General features: G+C 39.8%; 2 protein-coding genes across 4 annotated transcripts in view; one reads left to right on the top strand and one right to left on the bottom strand.

Annotated features, from left to right (window-relative positions):
* marveld3 (MARVEL domain containing 3) lies at window positions 1–4,965 on the top strand. 2 transcript variants are annotated; one of them, XM_074617929.1, is made up of 4 exons: window positions 1–442; window positions 2,184–2,480; window positions 2,620–2,717; window positions 4,100–4,965. In XM_074617929.1, exons 2-4 carry the CDS (start codon window positions 2,194–2,196, stop codon window positions 4,708–4,710), a joined length of 996 nt encoding a protein of 331 aa, XP_074474030.1. In that variant the 5' UTR covers window positions 1–442; window positions 2,184–2,193; the 3' UTR covers window positions 4,711–4,965. The 2 variants fall into 2 exon arrangements, with proteins under 2 accessions (XP_074474030.1, XP_074474040.1); XM_074617939.1 differs by having other exon boundaries at window positions 1–382.
* Window positions 4,966–8,190: 3,225 nt separating this feature from the next.
* phlpp2 (PH domain and leucine rich repeat protein phosphatase 2) overlaps window positions 8,191–18,293 on the bottom strand; it is a 50,268-nt gene continuing 40,165 nt past the window's right edge. For both annotated transcript variants that reach the window (XM_074617882.1, XM_074617874.1), the window contains exons 13-19: window positions 16,981–17,181; window positions 16,725–16,887; window positions 16,500–16,630; window positions 16,246–16,359; window positions 14,017–14,211; window positions 13,651–13,882; window positions 8,191–13,499 (exon numbers count right to left, since the gene is read on the bottom strand). In XM_074617882.1, coding sequence (XP_074473983.1) covers window positions 12,207–13,499; window positions 13,651–13,882; window positions 14,017–14,211; window positions 16,246–16,359; window positions 16,500–16,630; window positions 16,725–16,887; window positions 16,981–17,181 — 2,329 coding nt within the window. In that variant the 3' untranslated portion in view covers window positions 8,191–12,206. The remainder of the gene's footprint in view (window positions 13,500–13,650; window positions 13,883–14,016; window positions 14,212–16,245; window positions 16,360–16,499; window positions 16,631–16,724; window positions 16,888–16,980; window positions 17,182–18,293) is intronic.

An 18,293-nucleotide genomic window follows, 5' to 3' on the forward strand; every position in this document is an offset into this window, starting at 1 on the left:
TTGGAAGTTGAGCACGACTGAAACCGACTGTTTTTGCACATTTTCCGGTTTTTATTGAGCAGCAGTGAAGCTGCATGTGTCCTGCAATATATGAGAGTCAAACTGAGCAGGAAATTAAATGTATTTGTCCAGTTTAGTCTGTTATAAACACAATAAAGTCAACTTACAGTACAATACAGTACAATACCACACATACACCTACATAATGCATGCACCCAACACACTGTAAACTACTATAAAGGGGGGAATAAGCCTGAAACGTTATATTAGCAGTAGAAATGTCACTATTATTTAATTTTTTACTATAAATGAGCTGTAAACTATAATGGGCGTGGCACAGCACAGGTAGGAGGAGGACAGCTCAAACAGGAAGCTGAGACAGGTAGGCTGTTCTTTCCTCTCGGCATAAACAAAAACTGAGATTGCGTACGGAGCCAAAAAGGTAGGAAATAATAATAATGTGTCTTTGTATTATTCACGACCCTAGAAACACTTTACTTTACCTTAAAACATGAACTCTAAACACAGGATGAACTTCTGCAACAGGGAGGAACAGCTCATAGCAGCTGCTATGAACTGTGGGCCTTTCACTAGAATGTGCTCTGGGCTCACATGTTGAAATACAGTCATCATGTTAAAAGTCTGATTTAGTTTGCTGACTTAATGCTCCTCATAGGTAAACATTTCATACCTTCCTACTGGAATTTATGAGCCCCAAAGTCATCACCACCTTTTTTCCTACTAGCCACTTTACAACTGAAGAAGCCTCTCTCTGTCTTTGGACCGTCACTTAGATAGATAGATAGATAGATAGATAAATTAATTAAATATATCCGTAGTAGTATAGATAGATAGATAGATAGATAGGAGTGGAAAAAGCATATTTCCCCAAAACGCCCTTCTTTTGTTTAATTTTTCTTTTTTCTAAATGTAATTTCTTTTATTATTATTATTATTATTATTATTATTATTTATTTTAACTTATTTCACATGAAAAGCACCCCATGTTGTATTTGTATGTTCTATAATTTCATTGTAAAAAGTGGAAATGTTGGTTCACTTCATTTTTGTATCTAATTAAGTATGTCTATGTAAATGTCTGAGTAAAACCAAATAAAGGAAAAACAAAAGGAAAAAAAAGATATAGATGTAATTTATTGATCCCAAATATCCAAAGAATACAAAATATGAAGAATATTGTAATACACTATAAATACTGTATACCCGACTACTACAACTAACATAAAAAATCTAAATTATAAACATACTACATACATTAGCAAAATGTGTGCAAGTCACAGTGTTTTGTTCTTCAATAAAAAAAATAATTGAGGTAATAGTCGTAATGCTTTATTGAGTACAAAAGAAAACAAAAAAAAGAGGACATTTTACAGAGGAGTAAAAAGTGCCCACAATATACAGAAAGCTAAAATTTTATTAAGTGCTCTTTGTATTTTCAGTTCAGTTATAATTAGTATGAAAAGTAGAGACGGTGACTTGGTGAGGGACCACTGCACACATTATCTTCTATATTTTTGTTACCATTGTACATTTTATCATCCAATATAATTCGTGCTGCAACTTGGGCAGATTTTCAAGAAGAAAAAAAACAATGCATCACTGCATTGTAGTTCACATTAATAGTAAAACCGTCACCTGCCATTTTTCCCCATACACCTCTAGACCTCCAGAATTAAGTGTTTCATCTTCATCACAATTATCGTTTTAACAAAGCAACTCCACTTTACCACCGCCAAACCTGCTGGTCTGCCATCTGATACAAGCCACATAATATCTTGTTTATTTTCTGATAAGTGCTTACTAAATATGTCTTTAATACATACCTGGGATTCAGATACATCTAGATTCTTGTATGGGAAAACACAACCATAAAAGTTGTGACACAGTCTAACATATAAACAGTATATTTTTGCTGGCGATTTCAACCCAATCAATATTTAAGTGTGTAACATTTGTCACAAGATCACTTATACACAAGTTTTTAGTATGGTACAGAGTTTCTTCTTCTTTGGTCCTTCACCTCAGCCAGCCGTTAATCTTCATTAAATAATCCTCCGTGTTGCTTTACTGTCCTCAGTGGCAGTTACAGAGACACAAGCCAACTATCCACTTTGTTTATGAGGGTCTGTAATAGCATTCATGTCCATCATCTTCTTTTGTAGGCAGAGGAAAATGCCAGAGAGGGGGAGACACCACCACCAGAGGAGTGATGTGTACGATGAGTACAGGGACAGGGACAGGGACAGGGACAGGGACAGGGACAGGGACAGGGACAGGGACTACTCACACAATGGAGACCAGCAGTCATACGATGGCAGAGATCGCCACCAAAAGCCGAGAGATGTGGACGAGAGAGGCCCTGCTGGTGACAGGAGGGCCAAACAAAACAGACGGAGGGACGTGACAACTGCCGCTCATGAGGAACCTGCGTACAGAGACCACGAAGGACCCTCAAGACTGTAAGGGACAGCATAGTGCCTGCACTCACTGTCATGTCTTCCACACACACACTTTTCACCATCTGTGGCATGGTTGACATTTGAATGTAAAATGACATTTTGTAGAGATGGAATTAATTCTGTGGTATTGTCCTTGTAGGTCCAGAGAGACGTCAGTGTATCAGCCTGCAGGGGAGTATTACGAGCAAGAACACAGACAAGCTCTGTACAATCTCAGATACGTCTTAACCAGCAGAGGCAAGTTTATTTCTTCTTCTTCTGTGAAATGTTGGTTTACAATCAAAGTGCATGCTCGTCAGCGGTTTAAATTTCTAGAATTTGTTACGGATGGCCAACTAGAAAGGCCCCAAACAACTATAGATTTATTATGATGTTTAGATAGATATGAAAAATATTAAATCGTGCTTCTAACTCATTGTATCCCAGAATAACTACAAAAATATGCAACTCAACTGTATAGGCCTACTACTTACTGTGTACTTCCACTTGAGAGGAAAACATTTTACATTTATCTAACGGATAAATGTTACTGGTTACGTTGCAGTTTCAGATTGGACTCAAAATATAATAATTAAAATATGATGCATTATTATTAGGGCTGTCAATCGATTAAAATATTTAATCGTGATTAATACTACTACATACTGCATTTAGCATAAAAAATATATGCTCAAATCATAACATGGCAAACTGCAGCCCAACAGGCAACAACAGCTGTCAGTGTGTCAGTGTGCTGACTTGACTATGACTTGCCCCAAACTGCATGTAATTATCATATAGTGGGCATGTCTGTAAAGGGGAGACTCGTGGGTACCCATAGAACCCATTTTCATTCACATATCTTGAGGTCAGAGGTCAAAGGACCCCTTTGAAAATGGCCATGCCAGTTTTTCCTCGCCAAAATTTAGCGCAAGTTTGGAGCGTTATTTAACCTCCTCCGCAACAAGCTAGTATAGGTTTTCTAGTTTACGATACTAGTATCTTCACCATCGCTTTAAAACTGAGCCTGTTACAAAAGATCGAATGCATTTAATAAATTAGTGACGTTAAAACGAATTTGCGTTATTTTGTGTACCTGTGACAGCCCTAATTATTATTCATCAAACTATCCAGCATCATATTAGAATTGAAAGCTCTACCTGAACAGACATTATGTAAATTTAAGTACATTGTGCTGATAATACCTCTTTCACTCTTCACTTGAAATAAACATTTGAATGCAGGACTTTTACCGTAATTAACATTTTTACTTCAGAAAATAAGCTTTGAGTAGCCTACTTCCTCTACCACTGCCAATACCAACATTCCCAGTAAGAGAAAGGGTGAAAAGTAAAGCAAGACAGGGTTTGCCTGAGGCTCTCAAATTGCTAAATCCGTCCCTGGATGGCCCCCTAATATATTAGACAATATAAAATGTAATATCATTTTTTTTTAAGTATTTCTGCTTTTTAATCACCCATTAAACATACAGTACTTCATGAGTCCAAATTAAATTAAATTAAAGCAAATATTTGACATTTTTGATTTAAAAAAAAGATTCAAATAAATTGACTCATCATTCCAGCTCTAGTCTCACCACGTTGCTGTACTTTAATGTCAGTATTGTGTTTATCTCCCAGGTCTCTGCCAACTTATGGAGGTGTTTGTGAATCTGCTTCTCGTCATCTGTGCCGGAGTGCCGCACAGCAACAACGGGGGCTACCGTGACCTGGCTAGCCTCGGTGGAATCTACTACTATCACTTTGGTGGAGCCAACGCCTTCAAGGGAGCCGACGCAGACAGGGTGAAGGAGCTGGATCGGCTGTTCCATGAGCTCAAGCGCCCCCCGTACGTCTTCACCATGGCCTGCGGTGGGTGCTTGATGATCTACGCCTGTGTCATGCTTGCCCTGGGGATTTTCAGGGTGCCTTACCGCTGGCCCCCTGTGCTGCTGGGGGAGGCTCTGGTGAACTTCCTGATCGGCCTGGGCTACATCCCCGCACTGGCTTTCTTCTTTATTAAGCTGCAGGAGACCTACAACAACCCCATCTGTACGGAGAGAGAGCAGATGTACAAGAGCAAAGGGCACAAGGGCTTTGAGTGCCAGTTCCACGGTGCAGATATAGCGGCAGGTCTCTTTGGGGTGCTGGGGGTGTTTGTTTTCATCTTTGGCGCGGTGTTAGCTGTCAGAGCTTTCAAGTCAGTACGGGAGCTGAAGACAAACCGGACAAATGAAGACAATAATTTGTAAGACTTTTCTCCTTGACATGTCTGAACAAAAGTGGGATTGATTAGAAATCCCTGCGACGTTTTTCTTTTTTGTTACATCAGGTGTTATTGTGTATTCACTCAGAATCAGCTTTTTATCCACTTTTTATACATTGAAGGATTTATTTTATTTTATTTTTTAGAATACTTTTTTATTCTTACTACTTCTCCAGTTTACATACCTGTGTACTGTGTCTGTTACATCTACTATAAAGCTATAATAAACAACTCAAATGGTGTATTATTATTACCAATTTTTCATTCATTATTTTATTTAATTATAATCATTTCATATATAATTATAATATGTAATTCAATTAAAAGGCAGATAGAGGAAACATTTGATTGCCAGAAATACCATTATTTATTATTATTTATATTTATTTATTCTTTCTTGAACACCATTGTGTGGCAGAGACAAACAACAACTAAGAATAATATTGTCTGATATGTTACCCAGGTATAGTCCTTTGGCGACCTGGATCTCTTTTAAAGTAAAAGAATTTCAGAGTGAAATGATTGTGCATTCCTCAGATCTGTCGCTGTCAGAGTGAAGCTCAGTCTGTTGATAATTAATCGTGGCAGTTGGATCTTGATACAGAAGGTAGCTGTAATAGACTGAATTGACTATCGAAACCAAATGTCCTGAAAGGAAAACATCCAGTTAACAATGTCAAATGTCTTTTTGTGTATCACAGGAGACAAGTGCAGCAAAGCTTCCTCTGCTTTGAATGCCATCATATGACTTTTTATGTTGTCTTGGTTTGTATACATTTGATAAAAGCCTAAAATATCCACAGTATTTCAAAGGAGTAAATGATATGATGGCTCCTCCATAGACTACATGAAGCAAGCAAAGTGTCTGACTTTGTTCCTCCCTAAAGGTCTCACATAACATCCGAGAAAAACTATTGATACCAGGCCTTTTGTCACATTTAAGAGGATGGATTTTTTCCTTGTAATTTGTCAACCACCACTCTAGAGTGTCATTCTGAGCTTCACCAGTAGATGGTGCATCTACTGTGTTTAGGAATTTTTCTCATTACTTCAACACATTGAACTTAACTGTAGGAGAAAACATCTATAGAAACTAGGTCTGTCAATTGATTAAAATATTTAATTGCGATTAATCGCATGATTGTCCATAGTTAATCGTAATTAATCGCAAATTAATCACATTTTTTATCTGTTCAAAATGTACCTTAAAGGGAGATTTGTCAAGTATTTAATACTCTTAACAACATGGCAAATATGCTTGCTTTATGCAAATATATGTATATATTTATTACTGGAAATGTCCAGAAACCCTCACAGGTACTGCATTTAACATAAAAAAAATATGCTCAAATCATAACATGGCAAACTGCAGCCCAACAAGCAACAACAGCTGTCAGTGTGTCAGTGTGCTGACTTGACTATGACTTGCCCCAAACTGCATGTGATTATCATAAAGTGGGCATGTCTGTAAAGGGGAGACTCGTGGGTACCCATAGAACCCATTTTCATTCACATATCTGGAGGTCAGAGGTCAAGGGACCCCTTTGAAAATGACCATGACAGTTTTTCCTCGCCAAAAGTTAGCACAAGTTTGGAGCATTATTTGGCCTCCTTCGTATTATTATTGCGTTAGATTTGACAGCCCTAATAGAAATCAAAGTAAATATATCAATAACCTCTTATCACATTATGACAAAATAAAACTGTAGACATTATATCTTATACTGACTGAAAAGAGTCATTTTGATGATATTTATTGGCATGAAATCATCATAAAAACGGTGAGCAAAATGGACACTGGACAAAAAAATTCACAGTAAAAAGTTTTATTGCTACTTGGCTTAAAGTTAATTTAAAAACAGCTCGTCTGCTCAAAACTAATGATAGCAGCATTTCAAATGAAAATAACGACCGTCTTCCACTCTCAAAGTTCAAGGGGAGTACAATTCTGTCTGATACACAGCAAAAGTGCTCATTGTTAGTCCTGCTCCTAAATAATAAATCTTTTAATCATTAAACATGAAAACTCAATTTTAGCAGTAATCTGCATGCTAGAATAAAAACCTCAAAATATTAGATATGCTCCGTTTCGTAGAAATAAATCACATTTTGTATGTACTCTATGCTTTTTATGTTGATTTATATTAAGGGCATGCTTTCCACATTAAATACAGCTTGAATTAGTACCTTCAGATAAAGTACCGTAATGAGTGACAGTTTTCTGTAGGATCCCAATCACTTTAAATTCTGTAGTGGAGAGGGAAATATAAATTTTGCATGAAACAATGGAAGTACAAAAATAAACATCAGCTTCTTGGCATCGAGAAAAAAAATATTCAAGCATTTCTAGAAAATAATGTACAGAAAGGAACCGTGAGATTAAACAAATGGCTACTTTGGTCACATGTTAAACAACTGGAGCATCTTGGATCAGTTTCATTCACCATACCCACGCAGAATTACACTCAATCCATTATTCACACGTGCATGCATGCACTTACTGCACTTAAGCTTCATTTTACACACAAACACAGACAATGTAGTTGTACTGGGAGCTTGTTAAGTTGTGCAGAGAGGAAATGATCCCTTACAGTTAAGAAATTAATCAGCAGTTTAAAAAGACACTGTAGCCTACTCAAATGCACACGCCCTCTTTTTTTGGTGCACAAAGGGGATTATGAGCATTTCACTACTGGACCCCCTCCACTAAAGAATTAAAGGGAATATTTGAAGCCAATGCACTGTGTACCCTGTGCTCCCTCTTCCTGTATCTACTGTGCGCATAGTCGCATACAGTCGGCATATGTACACGCACACTGATGGATCAAATATACTTCATGTTGGAAATGTATATTGGACAGGAGAGTGGGTGAATATAAGGTGTCAACCAGGAGACAGACAGTACAATGAGTGTACAACTGTATCAAAAAGTGCAATGCAGACTATTAAAACTACACCGCAAATGAGCCAAAGGAAGGAAAAATAATAAAAGAGCACACAATCCCAAATGACACACATCATACATACATACATCAGTCGTTATTCATTTTCAGACACGTTGGGAAATTGGATTCTTGTAGTTTCAGGTGATGGAAAATGAAGCTCTGATATATATGAATATAGATATACAGTTGACACTTTGCATATTTGTATGAGCGAATTCCCACCATTTTGTTCTAAACCTTATGGAAAGTTCAATCTCTCCTCTCCGAACTTGCTCATCAATTCAGTCTTCCAACTTGTTTCTGGTGTGTGCCAACATTATTCACAATCATAATCTGTCTTATAGCTTTTCTAGCTCCTCCTGTGGCAGGTGGACCTGTAGTGCCCATCCATGTTTCACTGTCACAGACGCCATGCGTGAGTCCCAGGTGTTCGGCAGGCAGACGCTGCACAGTCTGATCAATAAAGTGACTAGACACACTTAGCCTGTGTCCATAGCAACGGTCTTTTATACATAGCAAGGATCTGCTATAAAGAAATAACGGACCGTAGAACGCAGTGATTGACCAATCAGAATAGAGTTTTCAACAAAACGGTGTAATAAATAAGCATAATAAGGATAATAGCGGCTCTTTGATCTGGATTATAGTTATTATCTTAGACTACTGTTTTTTTCATTGCATGTACTTATTATGGAGGGATTTCAAAAAACATTTTCAGGTATGCAGTGGTGGAAAAAGTACTCAGATCTTTAAGTAAAAGTAACAATGTAGAGGTACTCTGCTACAAGTAAAAGTCCTGCATTCAAAATATTAAGTAAAAGTACTAAATTATTAATTACTAATTATTAATTAATGTGTTAATTTAATGTTGCAGCTGGTAAAAGTGGAGCTCATTTTAATTACTTTATATACTACTGGGTAGTTTAATCTATAATAATACATCATAATATATTAGTTGGATTTTATTTTGTATTAATAATCTGAGTCTGCAGAGTAACTGAAGCAGTCAGATATATGTATTGCAATAAAAAGTACAATATTGGCTTCCAAAATGGGAGTAGAAGTACAACGTAGCATAAAATGGAAATATTCAAGTACCTAAATATTGTACTTAAGTACAGTACTTGAGTAAATGTACTTAGTTACATTCCACCACTGCAGGTATGCCAGATATTTAGGAATCAATGAACACATTGTTTCAGCCAAATATTGATACTGGGTATAAATAATAAACAATAATAACTGTATTTCCTCTTTTTCAGCCAGGAGAGGGCCCAATAATTTATATTCATATAGAGTAATTTGGCAGATAGTGTAAGACTAGTTAAGAATATATATTATGTTGTTTGTGGTGCTGATGTTGAACATTTAAATATCATCTTGTAGAATTCTGATGTAATTGAAAGCAAACAAAAACAACTTTAATAAAATAAGAGAGATGTCATATTAAAATCTCACCAACAAGTGAATGTTGTAAATTAATTGTCATTATGTCACTTCACGTTATCATCATTTCTGTTGGCTATGTATTCTTAGACAAGAGGTGATATGTTGGACTGAGGGAAGCCACAATGATCCCAGAACAATATCTCATATATTAAACTCAAATATACTCTGAATATCACTATTTTATATGTACAAAGTGCTTTTAACCGTGTGAACTATAGCAAAACACAAGAAAAGATTCAGACTCGCACATCAATTAAGGCTTCATCACTGACTTATCACTCATTCCTGCGGAGCAAAGAAAGGACAGAGGGGTTGCTTTAATAAACAACACCCCTGGAGCTAAAGACCTCAGTCACAAACAGAACATGAGTGGGATGAAACAAAGGGCTTTGCCTTTCAAAAATACTGAGTAGTGTTTACTTTAAGGCTAAAAGGGAACACTGAAAGGTCCAGCTATGCAACAGCTGTGGAATGCCAGAGCTGCACCACTACCGACTCGGAGCGGCAACCAAAAATATACATCTAATGTAGTAATCACGGACATGAGCAATTGCCCAACTTTGGCCTTCTCATAACCACAGCGGCCCCGGCTGAGCTGCTTTCTCTTTTGGCACAAGGTGGGGAGGTTCAGGGATGGGCAAACTGAGGTTTCCAGGGCTCCATAATATTCACCTGATAATTCAAATAATAATGTACTAGATAAATATGATTGGCCCTACAAATATTAGGAAAAAAACAAACAGATTGGGAACTGATGATACCAACCGCTGAAGCACTGTAAGTGACTTAAAGGTACGTGTGTAGGATTTGGCGGCATCTTCTGGAGTGGTTGCAGATTGCAACCAACTGAGTACCCCTTCGCTCACTCCTCCCTTTCCAGGACTGCGGTAACGTGAGCCACAGAGTGAAAAACCATGGTAACGCTGTTCGCCTCGCTCAGAGGCCATTCTTACCATAATAACACTACATTAGGAGCAACGGAAGTCAGACAGCAGCTGACGGTGTCACGGTTTTGCACTCTACCGCTCACATTACCGCAGTTTCACAAGCGTGTCGGAGAACTACGGTGGCCTTCAGGTAACGTAAAAACATGAATGGCCCTCTCTAGAGCCAGTGTTCGGTTTGTCCGTTCTGGGCTACTGTAGAAACATGGCGGAGCAACATGGCGAACTCCGTGAAGAGGACCTGCTCCCTATAGATATGAAGGACTCATTCTAAGCTAACGAAAACATAACAATTCTCAGTTTCAGGTGATTATACACTAAAGAAAACATACTTATGACTATTATATTCCATTTCGGCTAATACATCCCCCGAAATGTTACACACTGTTCCTTTAATGGGGTAATGCTTTACTTACTTATAGTAAGGGACTAAACCAGTGCGTTCTTATTGCAATACCTCATACTGCTGCTGCACTGATAATCAATATTTATATCAACTGTGTGATCTGAACTCTATAGAAGTATTGCCACCTGATCAGGAAATGGCCTATACAGTATGCTGAACTATATCAAATTATAGCAAGACATCATTTGTTTATTTGTCCCAAATTTCTGCTCATACTTGGAACATATGTAGAACTGTGGGTCAAACTTTGTGACATCTTGTATACCCAGCCCCGATCGTACAGAATACAAGAATATGGGGTTTCGGTTCTGTTTATAATGGGCTAAAATAACACATCCTGAAAGTCATCTGGATGTGTGGGCAGTGCATTACAGAGCAAAGCTGAAAGAAGATTTGCTAAGATGTAAAAATATCAATAACTAAATCTGCCTACAAGGACATGGATGGACGTTTACATATTTAAAAGGGTAGCAGCCTCCAAAATTTGGATACACTAAAATGTACAATCTTAGTACCAGTGGACATATCATACAGTACATACAAATACTGCTTATATCCTTCATCTCTTAACAGTACACTGTGTAATAATTCACTTTTGTGCCTTTGACTAGTTTGTTCAAATGAAAAATGATATTGAAACATCCTGGGGTCCACTAACCAATGACCATAAATCTGACTTAATAATTCAACTCGTATTTTCCTATGCAGTTTTTAAGTAGATCATTTGATCATGCACTGTCACAGATTATACTCTTATAAGGGTTTTTGAACTCTACAACACATCCGCTCTGTACAGTTGAATGACTTTGATATTATTTTTGACAGCTATTCAAAATGCATTGCTCTAAATGGCAATGCTCTTCAATCTTGGTGTCAGCAGCTCGAGCACACCACGTCATTTGGCTGCTAGTTGTGAGTGCGTACTATACTGTATAGAATTAATTTATCCTATATAAGAATCTATACATATTTGTGTGGGAATGTTAAAAAATAAAACCCAACCATAACGTTTCTGGTGATTTAAATGCAGTTATTTTTTTCTTCACATCTTCTAGTCCTATGTGCCTTACAAGCATTTATACCGTCTGATTTCCTTTGTAAGCCACAGGAAGAGGAGGAGAGCAGAAGCTGTGCCAGTGCGGGTCTCTTAGAGACACCGTCCCTCCTCCGAAATTTAACTAACAAGCTCACATCCCCAAACACAGCCTGGACGTGGGGCTGAGCTCTAGGCTGAGTCGTCTGCTTTAGGCACTTTTTCAAGTTTCAGTCACAGGGCTTCTCTCCAGGACCTGAGAGACCACGGAGCCCACGGAGAGGAGGTTTGACCTCACTGAACACAATCTCCCGTACACACACCCTCTAGATTGCTTGCTTTCCAAGTAAAGGGAAATGTTGCTGACATGTTTGAACACATGAGGTATCCCATCTCAAGTCAGGCTTGTTTTGGTCTATGACAGCCAGCCGTCTTTTTCACAACATCATGTTATGAACTGGGATTTTTTTAGTCACCCCTTTATTTTCTTTGATACTCAGGCCATTTTTTTTTTACCTCACATTAATGGCGCAGTATCACTTAGTGACTATCAAGGTCCCATAGGTTTGTCTTGTCCTCACAAAAGATCTGAATGGCAACTTGAATTGGAATATCCCCCCATGTATGAGAAAAAATCTCCTCTTCTTCCCTGGAATGGCACGATCACATTACTCCAGCCACATGGCGCTGTGCTGTGTACCCCCTCTAGAGGGCGGTATCGTAGACTTCCTGCTGTAGGATGGGGACAGGGCCTGGACATGGGACCAGGTTGGAGGCAAATGCAGGGGGGTGTGGATGATCCCACACGGGGTCTTTTAAGGAAGGGGGTATGGATGGTAATGGGGGGCCTGAGACTAGAGGGTTCTGGCCTCTTAGCTGCTCCCTGACTTCCTGCTCCAGACTAGGAGGCACAATGAGCTGGTCCTCGGGGTCCTGCTGTGCTGGGGCAGTGAAGTAGCCAGATTTCTTCTTCGGAGCCTCCAGGGCCACCTCGATGAGATTATGACTGTCCTCGGGGGCTACCACGGAGCCATTGGACAGCTTTTTCCCAAACAGGCTGCATGTGGAAGGAGACTTTTTGAGGTCTGCAATCTCTCTCCCACATACAGCCAGCAGGCAGCCGTTCGTAGCAGAAACCACCACGCTGTTCTGTCTACGCATTTTACCGTTGGGATAGTCAGAGCCTCGCTTTTCAAGGTTCAAGTCTTTGGGGCTCTCAGGGGCCCCTGACCGTAGTTGGAAAGCACAGCAGTGAATGTCGACCTCCACTTCTAACTTGCTGCCGTTGGAGATCACACCCTCGAGCGGAGCTTCGTCATCGCTGTCCAAGCCGTTGTCAGAGTGGTTACTCGAGAACGTAGCAGAGGAGGGCTGCCGCTGGAAGAGGCCTGGGTGGGTTCCTGCCCCAACTGAGCCTGGCACCATGATCCCACACAGTGTAGTAGCAGGGTGTAGGCTACAGCGTCTCTCAGGGCGGGATGCAGGGCCAGAGGACGGGTGCTCGTCTGAAGCGGTGGACCCCGCCTCGCTGCCCACCTCTGAGGCTGATGTCTCACTGTTAAACTCTGAGACAATACCACTGCTGGATGAAAGGGTGACTGGCTCACTGGGGCCTGGGGTCACGGTCACAGGGACAGGCACAGGGGCGGGAGGGGGACCCCGGGGCTCAGTGGTGGAGACAGGTGGCTCACAGGTACAGCTGTCCTCACCGATATGCAGGGATACCACTGCAGCCTCGATGTTGTCCTTGCAACCATAGCTCTGAGCAAGTGAACACAGCTTCTTGGCAGCGGCGCGAGGATCCCGCACAGCCTGTACAGTGCACACCGCCTCCTGGTAGGAGACTCGTTCAAACAGCGCTCGATTCCCCAGGATCAAGAACTCATCCTGGGAACAGAGAGGCTCAGTGTGCACCCAGGGCTTTGGAAGCACCCAGGGAGACAGATAAGAACAGCCCAGCAGGCGAGAGCAGCATGTCACTCCACTCACTTTGTTATCCTGTAAAACAGAAGTGCCATTAGAATTGTAGATGAGTGTATAACTTCATAAAATATACACATCTGAATATGAAGCTGCACATTAACACGAGATCAAAAGTTCAACATAATGGCTCTAGTGTAAAAACAGGAACCCAACAGCTGTGCATTACCTCTGTAATAATGGCTTTACTGAGTTTAACTCTCTCCATCTCCTCAGTGCAGTTCTCCAAGCTGTAAACCTTGGATAGAGGTACAGGTCGGCCATCCCGGCACAACACTGCCTGGCAGGTGCCCACATTGGCCACAGTGAGGCTGAAGGAGCCTCCTGGATCCGAAGGCTCATGGTGAATATAACACAGCAAGGCAGAAGCGCCCAGTTTCTGGCCGGCCATTCCTAGTTTCCTGTCCAATACAAAAACAAACAAAGCTGCTGACAAACTCGTAAAGTTACTGGTTTCAGCCTTCAAAACTGCAGCAAGAGAAGAGTGCAATTATCTGTTTATTTGCAAGTACAAGAAGAAACTAATCTGTTTTACCTGTGTGAGGTGATGAAAGTGTTGCACATATACACATTGTCAATACTGGAGTGCTGCAGTTCCTCGCACAGCACATCTCCCATAGTGCACTGCAGCAGCCGGGGCACTTCCTCATTGCGGTCTCCGTCAAAGATGCCATAACATGCTTCCACACCGTCTCCGAACCGGTCTACAGCCAGCACAGACACACACAACCTGTCCCAAACGATAGATCCACATTAACCAACAGATGAGTCAGTGCCTCCCATACAGAGGTAAACATCATACATACTTCAGCATGTAACACTGCAGCTCCAGGTCGAAGGGGTGACAGCTGATAAAAGACACTGCTGTGTGGGCCCCTCTGGTGGCCATGACCCTGGAGGAGCAGCCAGGCATGCCAGGCTCTCAACACTGATGCACTTAAAACTGTTACAGATATTAAAACCCAATTGATTTATTAGGCTCTACTGCAACAGCTACTCTTATAAAATGTCCATTGACTGCTCTGATGCCAGTGCTAGGCGCGTGCCAATGATTCAGATATTGACTCGGTTGTAGACACCTGTTGTGTGCTTGTACAGCAACATCCAAGCAGATAGATCTACAGTACATCCAATGAACCAAAACAAGATTTAAAGAGTGATTGTGTGCTTGACAGCAGAGGACACAAAGTAAAGCTGGAAACTTCATATTGACTAGAAAGACACTGAATGAATAATCTTTTCATTTCATTTATTTATGTGGCTCAGGACCATGATCACATGGTATGGAGCACAAACAATACATACAATTAGAGCTGCAACAATTAATCGATTAATCAATTAATCGGTTTGAGTAATTTTTTAGGGAAAAAAAAGTAAACCTTCTCTGTTTCAAGCTTCTTAAATGTGAATATTTTCTGGTTTCTTTACTCCTCTATGACAGTTAACTGAATATCTTTGAGTTGTGTATAAAGCAAGACATTCGAGGACGTCATCTTGGACTTTGATCAACATTTCTCACAATTTTCTGACATTTTATAGACCAAACAACTAATCAATTAATTGAGAAAATAATCGGGAATGAAAATAATCGTTAGTTGCAGCCCTACATACAATAATAACAAAACGATGGCACATTCTTCAAAAAGGCACCCAGTTTACTAATAACTTTTGGCTTATCTGATTGTAATAACAAAAAACAATTTAAACATAAATGGGCGGTTTAAATAATACTTTGGCAAATACCTTTCTCTATAATTCATTATGCTTACATTCTTACATTCAAACAAAATTTGATACTCGTCTCCCAAGCGATTGTCATTTCAAAGGTTTGCAGATGCTCTGGTTTCTATCCTGTCCTTTAAATCTTCCAATGACCTTAGACATTCTGGTGTTGTTAAGTTACAAATAGACTGCCTGTACTTTTGGTTTTCAAACAACAGATACTTTTCCAATTTAAACTCTTGTTTGAATTCTACATAATATCACATGATGTCTTACTTATGAGCTCACTTTGCCACTTTTGCATTAATTGATCTTTTAGCCTCTGTTCAACTGTCAACTGTTTTAAAACAGATTTGTTTACACAATCATTTCTTTTATTTGTAAATGACGATTGGGATAGATACTGTTTGCAGTTGAGGGAAATTAAGCTCTTTATTTTCACAAACAAACAAAGAAAATACTAGGGGTGGGGGGAAAAATGGATTCATAGTATCGCAATATTTTGTATTGCAATATTGTATTATACACAGACTTCAATTATTGATCTTTTATTATAGAAATTATTAACCTCTTAACAATCCATCTATTCTGGCTTTCAGAGGTTGTAGCAGGCTCAGTCTTAAAGCTATAGTGACAATACTGGTAATGAAACTAGAAAACCTAAGGAATCGATTGGTACCACCACCCAATGGCATGTTAGCTTGTCGAGAAGAACAGTAAATAACGCTCCAAACTTGCGCAAAATTTTGGCGAGGAAAAACTGGCATGGCCATTTTCAAAGGGGTCCCTTGACCTCTGACCTCAAGATATGCGAATGAAATCTCTGAGATGAACAGAGTGAAAACTGTATCTTATTAGATAAAACAGATGTTGACAAACTGCATGATTTACAGTTGAAAAAAGGTAATAAATCGCAATATATCTTAACACAATACTACAATCGCAAAATGTTTAAAATCCCAATAATATCGTATTGTGACTTACGTATCGTGATAATATCATATCGTGGGGCCTCTGGTGATTCCCACCCCCAAGTACTCACTTGTTCCTTTGGCCGCTCATTTCAGAGTAACCGTGCTTCCATGGAGTGGAGGCACTCTGTGAGTCTCCTGCTGTCGTGGTGGATTTCTGGTCTAATTTCAGGGTGGTGATGTGACTAAAAAATGAGAAGAATTATAGTGGAAGGAATTGTAGAAGAAGATATATATACTGTACATGCACCATTTCATCACACAGATATACATTTATTATTTGTGGATTCTTTATGTTTCACATATAAGAATGAACTGGTCTCACCTGAAGAGGTTGAGGGTTTTATGTTCCAGCATCAAGCTGCTGTTGCCTGTCAGGTCCAGCTCTTGCAGAGTGGCCGGCAGCGAGTCGGGCAGCTGGATCTCAGTCAGCTCATTACAGCTTAGATCTACAAGCTACAAACGTACGAAACACATGTGAGCTGACACAGGCTGCTGAACATAATCATACACACACTGGTCAGGCAAATCATACTAGAACAAGTCTGACCTTGATCTCAGGCAGGTTGAGGATCTCTGGGAAGACAGTAATGTGGTTGGAGTGTGCTATGAGGGTGTGCAGTCTTTTACAGCTGGACACAGTGGAGGGGATCGTCTTTAGCTTGTTGCCACTTAGATTTAGCTCCTCCAGCAGCTCCAGTTTACTCAGCTTACTAAAGACACACAAACATGACAGTGAAAAAGCGAAACAAGTCGAGCACAACACATTATGAACACTGATTGACATGAAAGCTGAGGTAACCCACCTGGCAGGGAAGGAGAGCAACTGATTGTAGGCGATGTGAAGGACCCGCAGGTTCTGGTGTCCAACCAGCAGAGCACCGCAGTTCTCATTCAGGTTGTTCCCCGTCAGGTAGAGCTCCTGGAGTGTGCTGAGGCTCTCCTCTGATGGGCTGCTGGAAGGAATACTTTCCAGGGCATTGGCTGACACATTTAAGTATTTTAGGCTGTGAGGGAAGACAAATACAAACAACAGATACGTTAGTTTAAAAAAGGTATACAGATATCTTCCCTGCTCATTATTTTACAGCCAGGATCACATCCAATCAGGTCTCATTTACAATGGATTTGGAGAAGCTGAAGCTAAACATCTGAGTTGCCTGAGCAGAGTCATCATTATAATGGGGGATATTTATATCCTGAGTTCAGGGAAATACACATATTCTGTACAAAATAATACAAAATAATACAAATAATGTTATCAAATGCAACTTTCTGAAAAAAGGAGGCCCTTCCCCTTCCCATGAACCACCCAATGCAGAATGTAAACAAAAATTAAAAAAACAGGAATTAAAAGTGAGCAAATGGAAGGTCCAGATTAATACAGCTGTTTTTTTTCGGTCTATGTAGCTTTTCTGTCTTTTCCATGGTATTTATGTCTATACTGGGGACATAACTGTCTGCCTTTGTGTTTTAATTTTGTTTTAAGTACTTCAGGACTATGACTAAGAGCAGGCAAAGGGTGTTAATGTAAATATCTATTAGGGAGCTTATAAAATACAACTTCAAATTAAAAAAAAAGTATATTCAGTAAAGTAGTATTTAGCAACATGATTAATATCACGTTACTCTAACAATAGTTGCATGTATTGGTAGTGAGGGATAATGCCCGACGAGGCATCAATTATCAGGAATTTATTTTCCGCGAATACCCTTAATTCCTGATTATGGACACCTCGAAGGGCATTATCCCACTTGTAGAGTGCTCCAGGGATGATGTATTTTTGTAGGCCAACCAGGAAGTCAGCATTGCCCTGGTTCCTTTGACAAAAAGCCAATGGGATTTTTCCATTGGGGTTTGGGTTATTGCAGAAAATAAGCTCTGTGGCAAACACACATTTATGATACTTACAAGTTTTGTTCAGCAAGATAATCTTCACTAATGAACACTACCTTTATGATTTTTGAAGCGTGAATGCAATTGCCAGAAGAGAAAAGCTAACGTTAGGCTATAAACAAACTACAGCACGGTCGCATGAAGTATGGAGTATACACAACGAGGCTGTAAAGGCGGACGAGGCGGCCTGATGACGTTTAGTAATCTCATTTAGCCTCTTGT

This window comes from Sebastes fasciatus, chromosome 2 (assembly GCF_043250625.1).
Source record: "Sebastes fasciatus isolate fSebFas1 chromosome 2, fSebFas1.pri, whole genome shotgun sequence".
Lineage (NCBI taxonomy): Eukaryota > Metazoa > Chordata > Actinopteri > Perciformes > Sebastidae > Sebastes > Sebastes fasciatus.